Source organism: Sciurus carolinensis, chromosome 2 (genome assembly GCF_902686445.1).
Source record: "Sciurus carolinensis chromosome 2, mSciCar1.2, whole genome shotgun sequence".
NCBI classification, from domain to species: Eukaryota; Metazoa; Chordata; class Mammalia; order Rodentia; family Sciuridae; genus Sciurus; species Sciurus carolinensis.
Window position 1 is genome coordinate 100,214,575 of NC_062214.1, and position 14,293 is coordinate 100,228,867.

Here is a 14,293-nt window from a genome sequence, read left to right on the forward strand (position 1 = left end):
GTGTATCAATAATATCAAACTTCTACCATTAACTAACTTGTTAGGATTTGACGAGGAAAGTATTTTGTTTCTAGGAATGAACCAGGTAAAAACCAAGCCAGAGTTCAAGTCCTTGCTTGAGAGTGCTAAGCAGAGAATTGGACTGTGGGAATGTTATCAGAGTTTATCTTGTGTGCTACAAATAATGTTGGTTATTAATCTCAGCATTATCAATAAATCCTAGGCATAGATCGACTCACTCCTTTCTTCCAGTCCTTTTCACATTTCCATGAAGCAGATACCTTTCCACTGAGGCCCATGTTCTGATAAGACATAAGACCCACTTCTGTCACTGTGAAGCATCAAAGTAGCAAAAACTCCACTAATGGACACAAGATGCTCTCTTACAGTTCACCATATGAGCATAAAGTGACTTAGTGACTTTCTTTTTTTTGAAAATTAAGTAAATGAATTGTACTTTATAGGGATAGTTCAAAATTGATGATATTTGTGGGCTGAGGTTCTAAGAGAATTGGCATACAAAGACTTATTTGATAAGACAATTTAATTTTAACCCATACTTTACACTGCAGATTAACCTTGTTTTGGTCATCACATTTTTCTTACTTCCATAAACATCAGCTCTTGGCTTGAAAAGTTATATTACATTGCTACATATTCCTCTTTGTATGACTATTGTTCTAAAATGTTCTTATTTCTACATCTTACAACCATTATGGTTTCCCCAAGATTGGTCTGTTATAAAAGCTAACACTCATCAGTGATTTTGTTAAGGAAGTTGAACTGCCTTTAAGCACTGGATTTAAAAGAATATTTGATATGTTATAATATAATTGCAGATTGCATAAAAAACCCAGTCATGCTGGAAGTTAGAATCAGATGGTAGAGCATGCCTGTATAAACATAAGGAGAATTTGAAGGCATGATCTAATGTCTTGTGTTATAGAAAACAGTGTCACACTAACTCATCTCATAGAATCTCCCTCTGTTTAGCTCTGGTCTCCTAGCTAAAAATTACTTGGAATCCAGACTTACATTCTTGTCATCATAACTTTAAAAGTCTAAAAATCTCTGAAAATTAAAGTTTTTATTAGTGTGGTAAAGCAACAAAATCAACCCTTAGCTCACATGAAGTTGTTTATCCCATTAAGTTGTCCTTCTTTCTCATTTTCCTCTTTCTCTTCCTCTTCCTCCAACTACTCTCTGCAGATATATACATTTGGTTTTATCTGCTCTCCTAGGCTCTACTATAAGCGTGTTATATAATATGTATATATGCATTGTTTTATCTCTTCAAAATATGAAAAACCCTGAATTCCAGAGCCTGCTGGTTCCACACATTTTGGACAAGGGATTGTGAACTGTTCTTACTTTTTTCCTTCATTCTACTTAAAAGTGATTGATAGTTTTCTCCAAAATCTCAGCTGTACTCTGTGTCTTTGTTTTCTTACCTTCCATTCATTTAATGCAATTTGATCTGGCTTCTGCCTACACAATTCCAATAGAACTGATCTTCCTGAGATTTTCTCACTGCCAGGTTCAGTTGTCATTCTCTAGATCATGGGTGAGTGACTTGTCTGAAATCACTTTGTCATCAAAATCCTTCTTTTCTGTGACACTGACTTCTTCTGATGGTCAGTGGCCCCTCTTTTTCGATTGTCCTACTTCTGCATACTCTCTCATTATTTCCTGAGTTTATTATTAGTGTGTTTCTCTTTTTCTCTGTATTTTCCTTGGGATATCATATCAACACAGATGTTTTTTAAAAGATTATCACAATCATGGGAAAATACAAGAAAAGATGTTTGTGAAGTATGAACAAAGGTGTCGAATTTTTGCAAAACATAGAATTTACCATTTTAAAGTATATACTTCAGTGGCATTAAGTGTATTCACATTATTGTTCTACTCTCACCATCATCCATTTCTAGAATTTTTTCACCTTTTCAAAATGAAATTCTGTACCCATGAAACTGTCCACCCCTCCTTTCTTCCAACCTTTAAAACTGCTATTCTGCTTTTCATTTCTATTATTTGGACTATTCTAGGCATCTCATATAAGTGGAATCACAGTATTTATCTGACTTATTTCACTAAGCATAGTGTCTTCAAGTTTCATCCATATTATAGCATGTGTCAGAATTTTCTTCCTGTCTTAAGTTTGAATAATATTCCATTTTAGGTATATATCACTTTTTGTTTATCCATTCATCCTTTGATGGATGCTTGGCTTGGTTCAGCCTTTTCTCTACTATGAATGATGCTGATATGAACATTGGTGTAAAAAATATCTATTTGGGTCCCTACTTTCAATTATTTTGAGTATATACCCAAAAGGTCACTGAGTCCTTTTGAATACCACCTATGCATCCTAAGAGATGGAGTGTGGCATATTGTAGCATAGGATGAGCAGTCACCCACACTCGGATTTTTACCAGACAAGGGGCCTCAGTAGGGAAGGAGAGCAGGTTGTTCTCTAATGCAAAATTAGTTAGGACGGTGACTGCTGCCAGAAATTCTATATATGTTCTGAAAAACCCATTCCATGGTATCAGATGTACACAACTACACACAAACTGCAGACAGGTGATAGCAGCAGAAGTTATAAACTACAGAAACAGAGACAGTGGTAAGAAGGGGAAGGGTAGAATACTCTGGACAAATAACAAGAAAAATGAAATTTTTTTTAGAATTAAGAGCTCAACAATGATGCCTAACTTTATATAAAACTCTATAGCTATTCCATGAAATTCCTACTCAGTAATTCTGAGGATATTACTGTTTCCTGTCTCAATACTATCAGCAATGTCTAGTGTTAAACTTTCATTTGACAGATCAGCTATACACTACATTTCTTTTGTATGCTTCCAATAAAACATGGAATTATATATTTTTAGAGGTACAAAAAACATTTACAAATAAATTGTTCCAGGGCCATCTTTATCACTTTTTACTTGAACTATTGACAAGTTCCATAAATGATTACCTTGTCAGTCAAGTTCTTTCTTCAACTCTCCTCCTCATGTTGCCAATGGACTTTACCTACTTTAAATCCAGGACTGGTCATGCCAGTCCCAATGGGCTGTGGAAGAATTGTAACTCTACAAATTGGCATCTGGCCTTTCCCAGCTGTTTAAAAGTCAAAATACCTGCCCTTGCCACCCTCCCAGTCACAGGACATATGAACACCCTGTCACAGTTGCTCTTCTGAACCTTAGTTTCTTTGTATTTTGATGGATTGATTCAAGAATTAAATAACACAAAGTATCCAGTTAGTGGTAGATAATGGCAGTTTTGACAATGAGAATAACTGAACAAGAGACAAATAAGGAAACTATTGTATTGCTTATATATGATTTATTAGGATACAGAATGTTTTAAAAGGAATTTTTGGTGTGTATATGATTGTTCCATCCCTGATCAGTAAATGCCTGAATGATTTGTGATACTCAGAATGTAAGTTTAAGAACAGTTAGAAAAAGAGTCTTAAATATCTAACCAGCTTTCATATTTGTTTGTTTTTATATCTTCATGCCTTTATTCATTCGGTTACTTATTTTGAGGCAAGACTTTTGCCTATGAAATAATGAAAAAAGAATTAAAGATTTGAGGTCTAAATCTATGGTCCAGAGTAAAAATACTGCCACAAGTCCTGGTTGTGTTGGTTTCCTATTGGTGGGTAACAAACTACCACAAACTTAGTAGCTTGAAACAGCATCATTTAATATCTCACAGTTCTGTAAACTGCAGCTCAACTAGGTTCTTTGCTTAGGATCAAGTAAGGACACAATAAAAGTTTTACCAACTGAGCTCTAAGGTAGAGTCTCTGGGGACGAATTAATTTTCAAAGTCATTCTGGCAGAGAATTTAGTTGTGTACTATTGTAGTTCTGAGGTCCTCCCTGGCTGTGACCATGTTTTGCTCTCAGTTCTTAGAGGTTACCTCTGATCCTTGTCCATAGCCTCCTTCATTTTAAAAGCCAACTGCAATACATGCACTCTTCCCTGGTTCAGATCTCCCTGACTTCCCCTTCTTCCAGCATCTAGAGAGAACTCTACCTTTTTTTTTAATTAATTTTTTAATTTTTTAAAAATTTGTTCTTATTAGTTATAGATGGCAGTAGAATGCATTTACACACATCATAAACAAATGGAGCACAACTTCTCCTTCCTCTGGCTGAACATGGTGCAGAGTCACTCTGATAGTATAATCATACATGTGTATAGGGTCATAATGTCCATCTCATTACTTTACTTTCAGAGGGCTCACTAAGGCCTGGTGTGCTTGAATGGTCTTCTTTTTAGGCCAAGTGATTGGATACCTTAATTATATCTATAGAGTCCTTTTTCCCATGTAATATGACAGCCACCAGAGTGCTTTCCCCTCATAGTCACAGGAGAGCAAAATCACATAAGGATGAAGGTCATTAGAGATTATTCTTAGAATTCTGCCTTTTCCCTTGGTGTGTGGGCAGAACTGTCTCTAGAAGACCCCCGTGAATGAATGAGTCTGTGAAATGGAAAGGTGAAGAGATGGGAGAAGACTTTTGGATCACTGGGTATTGACATGATATTGAATTTTATAGGGGGCTATAATGAGGGTGGTGGTGCTTTCAACATAAACACTGACTTGTCTGCTAGAGCTTGTGGTCACCCATGATTTCCCTACAGTATACTGTTGGTTTGACCCAAGGGAGCCCAAGTGCTTCTGTCCTCCCATCTCCAGACACAGAAATGATCAACAATAAAAATAAAAAAGACTCTCCATATGACTTCACTCCTCAGTTAGCACCTTATTCTGGGGACCATACCTTAATTTCTCCTTTCCCAATATTCTTCCTCTTTCCAGGAGAAACTCTAGCTCAACTCTGCAATATCTTGACCTAATTAAATGAATTGATGCCAGAAATGAATAAATGAGGAACACAAATCTCTTCATGGATAGTGTGTCCTTGAAGAGGATAAATAATCTAAACTTCAATAAAGAACAGGAGGGACAAAATGTGCTTTTGAAATATTTTATAGTTAAAAATATGCATATCTTGTGTAAAAATGCAAATAATACAGAGTGAAAAACATTTTACAAAATTTAGAAGCAAGATAATTTTCATGTTCCATATGTGATAGATAGCTAGCTACAAAAATATTTTCTTTATATCATAACACATCATACTTTACTTTTCTGCAAACATCAACTTAAATTGGTTGTAAATTATATTTAGTTGCAGAGTGGGGTTAAAAATTAAAATTTAGTCCTCAGGGATGCTATGTTGTTATCACATATTAAAAAGAAAAAATATTTTATAAGCAAATACCTCATCAAGAAGACTAGTTTAAAATTTGTTTAAAATTAATGCATTATTTCTAATCCTTATACATCTCAACAACCTTAAAACTCTGGATGTTTCAATCCTTTTTTTTTTTTTTTTTCCTGTCATATTCCTCCCCATCCCTTATCCTGTTTTCCTGGAGGTCAGTGGTCAGAATTAGACGTGAAGGTTGAATGTGGCCTCGCTGATAAGTGCTCATGTTGCTCTGAATGTGCTGGAGGGTGTGTCAGAGCTGGAGTTAAGGTTACAGTGGTCAGGGACTTTTAAAGAAATGTATTCATACCCCAGCCTCCTCCCTCCCCTCATTTCCTTGTATGTAATCTAAATGAGACAGACATCATTACCCTATGTACATGTATGATTACACGAATGGTATGAATCTGTATCGTGCTCAACCATAGAAACAAAAAGTTGTAACCCATTTGTGTACAATGAAACAAAATGCAGTCTGTAAAAATAAAAAACAAGTAAATAAAAAGAAAAAATAAATAAAGAAATGTATTCTATGCTGATATAATACAGAAGGTTAATGTGAAACCACTCATGACTTTGTGATCTTACTAGGGCCTTTATACAGTATAAAATGAGCCAAATCTTTGACAGTCTATTTTACATATTTATATGCAAACATATTAAGGAATGATGATAATGGCCTTTATGCCTAGATTAATATTTTCAGAGCCATTTCCTTTCCCCACATTTTGATTTCTTGTTCAGGTTAGCTAAGTTTCATGTCTCCAGGGTCCTATGCTTGGTCAAATCCCCATCAGGTACATATTTTCTGGTGTAAAATGCAGTAACTGTGACATGCTTTTGTTAGGAAGGGAGCACTTGTGTCCATCTCCATAAACTCTGTGAGGAAGGCAACAAACTTCATGTGTAACTGAAGATAAATGATAAATTTTAACAACAGACTCAGTGGTCAAATTCCTTGATAGTGGAATTCAATTATAACTGTCAGTCAGCTGTTTGGTTGAAATCTGATTTTATGAATTTGTTCACCAAATTTGGTAACAAGGCCATGTTTTGAACCTCATCTTGTTTTAGAGAAAGTTACTTTGAAATATAACTGTTATTAATCTCAGCCCAATCTCATGGTACATTCAGTTAGAAAGTGCCTGCCTGGTTGGAAAAGATCTGCCTACAATATATCCTTTCACACATCCTTTCTGTTAATCTTTGTTCATGTAAGTACAATATATATCCATTACCAATCTCATAATTGGAATTATTTTAGAAAATTCTGATATATTCACAGTACCATAATAAGTAGAATAGTTAGTGGAAATTTGTTGCTTTACATTATTTATGTTTTCGGTGACCTGGGAGAAACTCATGTTCCTATAGAGGTGCTCTTTCTACAGTGTTCTGAGAGGGGAAAAGTCATTTACTATCTCAAATTTATTTATGTATAATTTTTAAGTAATTGAAATTTCTTTTAATGTGACAAAATTTCAATCCATATAGGTGATGATTTTTAGTCTTAATTTATTCTTAATCATTTGGAGATAAATTCATCAGATGACTATGATTTCTTTTTAATCCTTTCTTTCCTTTTTGGGATAGTGACTAATCCTTTTTTTGATAAACTTAGTGGACCTAGTTGTTTACTGGTAGAAGGAAGTTTGAGGGTGCTAAATAGTAAATCCATCCATTAATTGATAGTAAGCTATGATAATTCTGTTGGTTGTAGAAAACAAGTATCAGTGGGGGTTGACAAAATATTTATGAGGAAGGTAGCAAATGCTTAAAATATTGGGCAAATTACCATGGAAATGAAATCAAGGGAGGACCTTCTGACTGGAAGGAAATTAAAGTGTGACTATTGCTGCTCCTTCCCTTTCCTTTACATCTCTAAGGCATATTTTTGTAAGTCTTCTCTTTTCTTCTGCCTGCTCTTCTATCACAATTGAAGGCAGCATCCATTGTGATACACAGTTCTTGCCTAAGATAGCCCAATACTTCAAAATCAGATTTCATAGCCTGTACTTTACAACATGATTATTGCCCCTATTTAAAAACAAACAGAAAATCTGCAGGTGTCCTATAAATACTGCTATCCTAATGCCTTAGGATATAACTGTATTGTAGCAATATCCTGATTTACAGTGGTTTTGGAATCATCCTCCCTTTTCTTTCTTCTTTTTTTTTTTTTTTTTTTTCTTTTCTTTCTTCTTGATGTGCGGAAACAGCTAAAGAGTTTGTACTGGACTCTTGAAACATTTCACTCCCAATTCCCTTCAATATGGCCTTCTTTACTGGAATTTAATCCTTGCCCATCTGCTGATAATGTTTAAACCTCTGTTTCTGCTCTGATCTCACCTGGAGTTCTACATGCTGCATATTTAAAAGGCTGTCCCCAAACTTGGTCTGTATCCTCTCTGTATTAGGGTCTATTAGATAAGTAGAAAGTAGAAGGAGCCAAGAAGAGGTGGTTTTATCAGCAAGAGGCATTTATTGTAAGGATTCACAAGTATGTTGCACAGAGCTCAGTGGCACTAGTCCTTAGGAAGAAACTGAAAACAAAATTAGAAAGTTACAAAGTCTGCACCTACCACCCCCTCTCTGATTCCCTCTCTCTTCATCTTTGCCTCTCTTTTTTCATTTTCTTCTTTTTTCTCCTTTGACTAGTATATTCTACTTCATAATCCACAGGGAAGGAAATGGCTACTGCACAGGTCAAGTTCAAATGACATTATCAGAGACTAACTTGCAGTCTCCAATTCCTAATTCTTGGGTTTCAGGAGTGACCTGGCAGCATAGCTGAGAACTGGACTGAGCTTCTGGCTTAGGTTTCTGAATCCACCTATTCTAGTATTGACCTCTCCTGGACCCTACAGTCCAAGTCATAATGAGCACAGTTGGTGTTAACTCCTGCCACCCTAAGACCTTGGTATGCTCTGATGCTTTATAGTTGCCCCCCCCTTCCACTGCCTACTGGGAGAGGGTAAATTTTAATCTGTCCATTCAGTGAACATTTATTGAGTCCTGCTTTGTTCCAAGCTTATAGAACACATACTTGTCCAACAGTTTAGCATCTGGTGAGGAAGCCATCTGGAATCTAAGCAAGCATCTGAAATACACCAGTTACAAATGTGGTACACGCTGTGGAGAAACTGAGATAGAAAACTATGCAAGTAGGAGAGGAAGCTACTTGAGAAAGGCCTCTCTGAGGAGGTGGGACTTCAAGCTAATACCTCACTGACTGATGAGATAGAGGTTGGAGGAAATGATTTGTTTGTTTTTTAGGGGAGCAACAAAAAAGAAAATCTAATTTATGAGCAAGGGGGTGATAACATAGAAGAAAGTAGGGGTGAAAATATAACTTGTAAGTTAGGAGTTTGAATTCAAACCCAAATGTAATCCTAGAAGAAAAAAATATCATTAGAGTGCTGATTTCATATAATCCATTAAAGAGTGTCAGTTAGGCTTTAATTTATGCCAAACCCCATTCTAATATTACTTAGGAGGATGAAAATGTAAGTCAAATATATAATCCTACCCTGTTTTTGATTATGACCTAGTGTGATAGGAAAGGCTGATTATACGTGTTGGAGTTTTAGGAAGAAGGGTGGGGCTCAAGCTCCATATCCCTGTGACCTCAGGCCTGGGTATCAGGCAAATTTCAGAGCCAGATAGCCGAGGTGGTTTGTTAAACAACCTACAAGGGATGCTTGGGAACCTTTGCCATGTGACACAGGGCACTGTCATATAGCACAACACTCAATCTCTGTGTGCCAGACCTCTAAGCTACATTCAAATCTTTATTTAATTTAATCCTCTGAGTAATGCGTGAAGTAGGAATTATTTTTATCCCCATTAAACAGATGAGGAAACCAAGGCATAGAAATGCAAAATAACATGCCAAAGGCTTTACATACTGTAAGAGTGAAACCAGTGTTTGAGTACAGAGCAATGGGGAGCCAGAGTCTACTCTGAACCACCCTGCAGCAAGGTCACTTTGCTGTCTACCTTGACAGACAGGGAAAACTTCTGTTGGACACAGGGCTGCACACATGGTCACTAGAAAGCTGTAACTTTAAACATTTTTATTAGGGATGCTATTAAATGTGTTGAAATGACAGTGAAAGCAGGATATACAAGTGAAAATATTGTCCATGTGGGTTTAAGATCTTGACAGTCCTTATGTTTTTGTGCACTGACTTGGGGCAGGGGGCAGGGATAAGCAATTTTGGATCAGTGAAAATTGATCCCAAATTGCTTATCTGGATGTCAATTGTTCTAAGCTCTCTTTCCTTATGATTGTCTTCTTTCTCTTATGTATCACAGGTTAAATATCCCTTATGCAAAATGCTTGGGATCAGAATGTTTCAGGTTTTATACTTTTTTTTAAATTTGGGAATATTTTTATAGACTTTACCAGTTGAGCATCCCTAATCTAAACTTCCTAAATCCAAAGGGTTTCAAAATCTGAGACTTTTTCTTTTTCATTGGTGCATTATAGCTGTATATAATAGTGGGATTTATTGTTACATACTATAGTACATGCACACAATATAACTATAATTTTTTGAGTGCCACAACCTTCAGGGAATAGTTTAGGACTAAAATAAATTGTGCCAAAATGCATATTTGTAAAATAAACAATAGAAAATATAAACTATTGACTAAAAAACATTTTCTACAATGCTCAGATAGATTTTATGGTGTTTTTGCACCTCTACTTGGAGTGAAAGAATAATATTATAACTTTCAATAATATTTCACTCACACATGTCTCTACATCTTTCCTTGTCATGTTCAGATGATTCCAATGGCTATGTATAAGTTAAATCCTATTCTAATTATCATCAAGTTAACTCTGGGAAGCAAATGTTTTCTTGAAATTGGAATTAGCAATTTTGTAAAACTTCAGTTTCTGATATTTCTTGAACATCAGGAAGCCACAACTCTGTCTCTTATCCAATGCAAAAGAGATACAGTCCTCCTTGTGGTGCTCTGTTGTAAGAGAGAACACCAAACCAAGAAGGAAACACCCTTTCCTTTCCTAGGTCTTCCCATCAACCTCTATTCACAAAGGTTCACATTGCACTATCCACTAAAAGAACAATATTCATGGAGTTCATATCCACTTTCCCAGGGCAGGTAATGAAGGGTGAATTTGGAACTAATTTGGGGACAATAAAATGATAACTAGCACACATGGGAATCTCTTGCCATTGTCAGAATTTGACTAAGGGCTTTCAAAAGCTCTCATGCTGGACTTATTGCAAAATCAAATTACTGTTTTGAATATGTAGCTTTTTTTTCAATTTGTCTCTATAACTTTTAAGGAAATTGACTCTAACACATTATGTCACATTTGTGCTTCAATTAGTTCTGTGAAACAAAATAATATCCATAATATTTCAAATATTTTGTGAACTATTGTTCAAAATTCTATTCAATATTTTGTTAGAATGGGAGATTTTTACTTAGGACTGGAAATAGCATATATATTTTTAATATTGTAGTAAATTAGTTTTTATATGTTTCCTGTCTCTGCACTACCATTAGATTTTAAAGGAGCTCCGGGTACTCCTGGTCTGAGTCATTCTTATTTACAAAACATTGTCAACATCTGTCAGTGTGAATAGCACATAGTAGATGCCTGAGCAGATTAGTTATCTGTGTGTGAATGCAAGTTTGTAGGTAAGCTGTTGTCATCACTGCAAAAAATACAAGAAATAGTTATACCTGTGTAAGACAGTATAGAATAAACCCTATGAATACATAAAATGTATAGTAAAAGGCACATGACCCATGTGTTAAAGTGCAATAAATTATTTATTATTTCTCAACAATCTTCAAAAGTTGGGCATGGTGGAGGCTAAGACAGGAGAATTGCTTGAGCTTTAAGAGTTTGAGGCCAGCAGCAGTATAGCAAGACCCTTCAAAACAACACTCAAAATATTTTTAAAGCATCATATTTTGTGGAATTGCAGAAAACCTATGAGAAGAAAATATCTGACCCCATGTTCCAAGAGAGACTTCTCAGAAAGATGGTGAATTTTACAAGTAAAACAGTTAAAAGTTTTGGAATGAGATAATTTTCAAGGAAGCTTAGCAACTATTATTTTTGGTTTGAGGAAGTTTTTCATTCTTGAAAGAAAGGATTTTCTTGATATTGCCAGCTTCCTTTGTTGAAAATATTAATCTTGATATGAAAGGAAAGCCTAAAAGAATATGTTTTATATTTTAAAGATGTTTATTTATGAACATAGAAAAATTATAATAGGAAATATTGTTATAAGAGAATCAAGACTAAAATTCTGTCTTCGGGATTAAGCATAGTAGCTATTACTTGTTCAGAATCCAACATACCAACTAATAGTAGCTTAGTTTCTGCTAAGGAAGAATTTGGAAGAGAGAAGGAAAAATAAAACAGAACTAGAGATTTCTAATCTTCAAATCTATCTACCTATCTGAAGCCATTATGGTCTATAGTAGTTATAACTATTTTCTTATTGTAATTGCTTTAGTTAATATTCTCTTAATACCATCAATGAGAATTAATAATCTTTCTCCTTAAATTACATAGCTTTCTTTCTCAGTAGTAGAAAAGGAGTATATGACATCCATTTTTAGGTATTATTTATCAAGTTGATTTTCCTTATCATTTGTATTCAGTTGGATGAGAATGTATTATAGTACTAATAAGGAAAATGAACTCATCAGATAAAGGTCATGATTAATTCATTGGTTGAGTTTTTGCTGAGTGCATGGCATCATATTTTGTAAGAACACTAAACTACTCGTGAGTTATTTTCTAACACTTTTGCTCTATTTTATGCTTGTCCTTTTAAATACTGTAGCAAATTAGTTTTCAGATGTTTCCTGTCCCTGCACTACTATTACCATTTAAACGGAGCTGGGACTTGCCAGCACATTTTTAACTCTCAGTTGGACTTGCCAGTACCCGTCTGGAGCTGGAAGAATGGCAGAAGGTGAAGGATTTGTTTTTCCTTCTAAAAACATAAGAAATAAAAGCCAACTGATATAATGCCAACAGTACCAACAATAAAAACTTCAGTGACCAAATTGGTGGGGCATTTGAGAAAGGGTGTGAGTGCACAAAACATCTATATTCTTACTTATCCTTATCATTCAAATTTTATATTACCAACAGAAAATCTGTCTGCCTGGCTTCCAAGCTGACCACTATGGACTCTCTGTTGTTTGTGATTTGGAACACTAGGGGACAGCACCAAAATATTCCTTCGCTCTTTGTTATTGATCACTTGCATACTGTATAATAAGAAGAGATTTTAACGTTAAAGACTATTGAATGTCTTGTTGATTTCAGTGGATGAAAAAGCACATGAAGGAAGGCAAGCTTTTCAAGTCCTTAATTTCAGCTTTGGGAGAGGGTGATTTGAATAATTTAGAAAATTCTCCCAGACTGGGTTTGGTTTTGGTTGCAAGAAGATAATGAGACATGATAACTTAAAGAATTGTGATTCTTCTGTTAAGAGTATTTTGTGTTCTTTTTATTCTATTAGGGTAAATATTTTGCTTAAATTTTTATTCCTACTCTTTTCCAGGCACTTTGGAAAGACATGAGACAGGAGAAAGAGCAAGAAATATTCTTAATTGCTGTGATGATTTGCAGCATGTAAAGCCTGAGCCTGCACTTTCAGTTGCCTCAGAGATACATAAGCACAAAAGTATAGAACAGAGATCCTCCAGCTCCCACCAGCTTGGGCCAATACCTTGCCCTGGTCTGCAGGTGGAGTCTTCATGTAAGGTAAGTTCAAATCAAATTGCTGCCCACCAAGGACATTATCAACCCGAGTAAGAAGTAACATGCATTCATAAATACGTAGTGGCACTTAAGCCACAAAAACAGGAACTAAGAGATGATTGCATCTGCCTAGTGATCTTGGGTGAATTAGAATAGTTTTTGAGTGAATATTATGCTTATTATGGCATTTTTTTTACAAGATCGGTTCTGGCTTATCAAAAGTTGAGTCAATATTATCTTAACTCAAATTCTAGATGGTGTTCAAAGAGGAGGAAAAGTTACATTCTGTAGTGTGTGTGCAATTTATTTTTCAGTTGAGCTTATTTGGCCTCTTTTTTTTTTTTTTTAACTTGGCCACTTTTAAAAATGTAATTGCAAATAAACAAAAAGTTATCAAAAAACTAGATCATTGCATGGACAGTGCTTTTGATATATTCAGCATCTATGGAATCCCCACCTCTTTAGGATTCCAAGCCTCAGTTAATAAACACAATAGAATTTGCATTTACTCTCATAAACCAGAAATTTGTACTACTTTGATTGTTTTTCACTTCTAAACATGGTATCATTTTATTTAAAAGATTCTTTTCCATCTTTTCTTTACTTTATAAAGTTATCCCCTTAGCATGTTGTAACTATGCTATTTATATGCACACATATCTAATGTATTTTCTCATGTAAACATATTTTCATAATGTTATCTAATATATGTAAATTTTATCTGTTAATGGCTGCATCATGCTTCATGCAGTGTTCTATTACTGATATAAATTATTTTCTTATGACTTGATGTATGGTTGTTTTTTATGTTTCACTTTTATGAATAGCTCATCTATCAACCTTAGATTTTTTTCATTAAAATTTTTTAAAGAACATATTGAAAGCAGGATTTCTAAGTCAAGATTTAGCTAATTAATTATACCTTAGTATTTTCCATCATTTTAATGGTATTTGAATACCATTAATAACAACTTTAAATAAGACCATTTTTTTTCTCATGTGTACATATACAGTTAGAGATAAAAGGAAATGTTATCATCAAGAAAGGCCAAGAGGCTGTCCAAGCCATGTCTCAGAGCAACAGAGGTGCTAACACATAATCTTTACACTTTTAGATTCAGAGACCTGATTTAGTTTATCAATGAGTCAAGAATTCATTAACTGAGTCAGAATTTGAAAACTGAGTCACATAACCAAACACATAAAAAATGAATATATAA

The 14,293-nt window shown here is 34.8% G+C and overlaps 1 protein-coding gene across 1 annotated transcript in view; it reads left to right on the top strand.

Moving 5' to 3' along the window:
• The window catches only part of Wdr72 (WD repeat domain 72), a 206,265-nt gene that overhangs the window by 64,616 nt on the left and 127,356 nt on the right, over positions 1-14,293 (top strand). Inside the window, exon 14 of the mRNA XM_047540696.1 lies at positions 12,874-13,076. Coding sequence (XP_047396652.1) covers positions 12,874-13,076 — 203 coding nt within the window. The remainder of the gene's footprint in view (positions 1-12,873; positions 13,077-14,293) is intronic.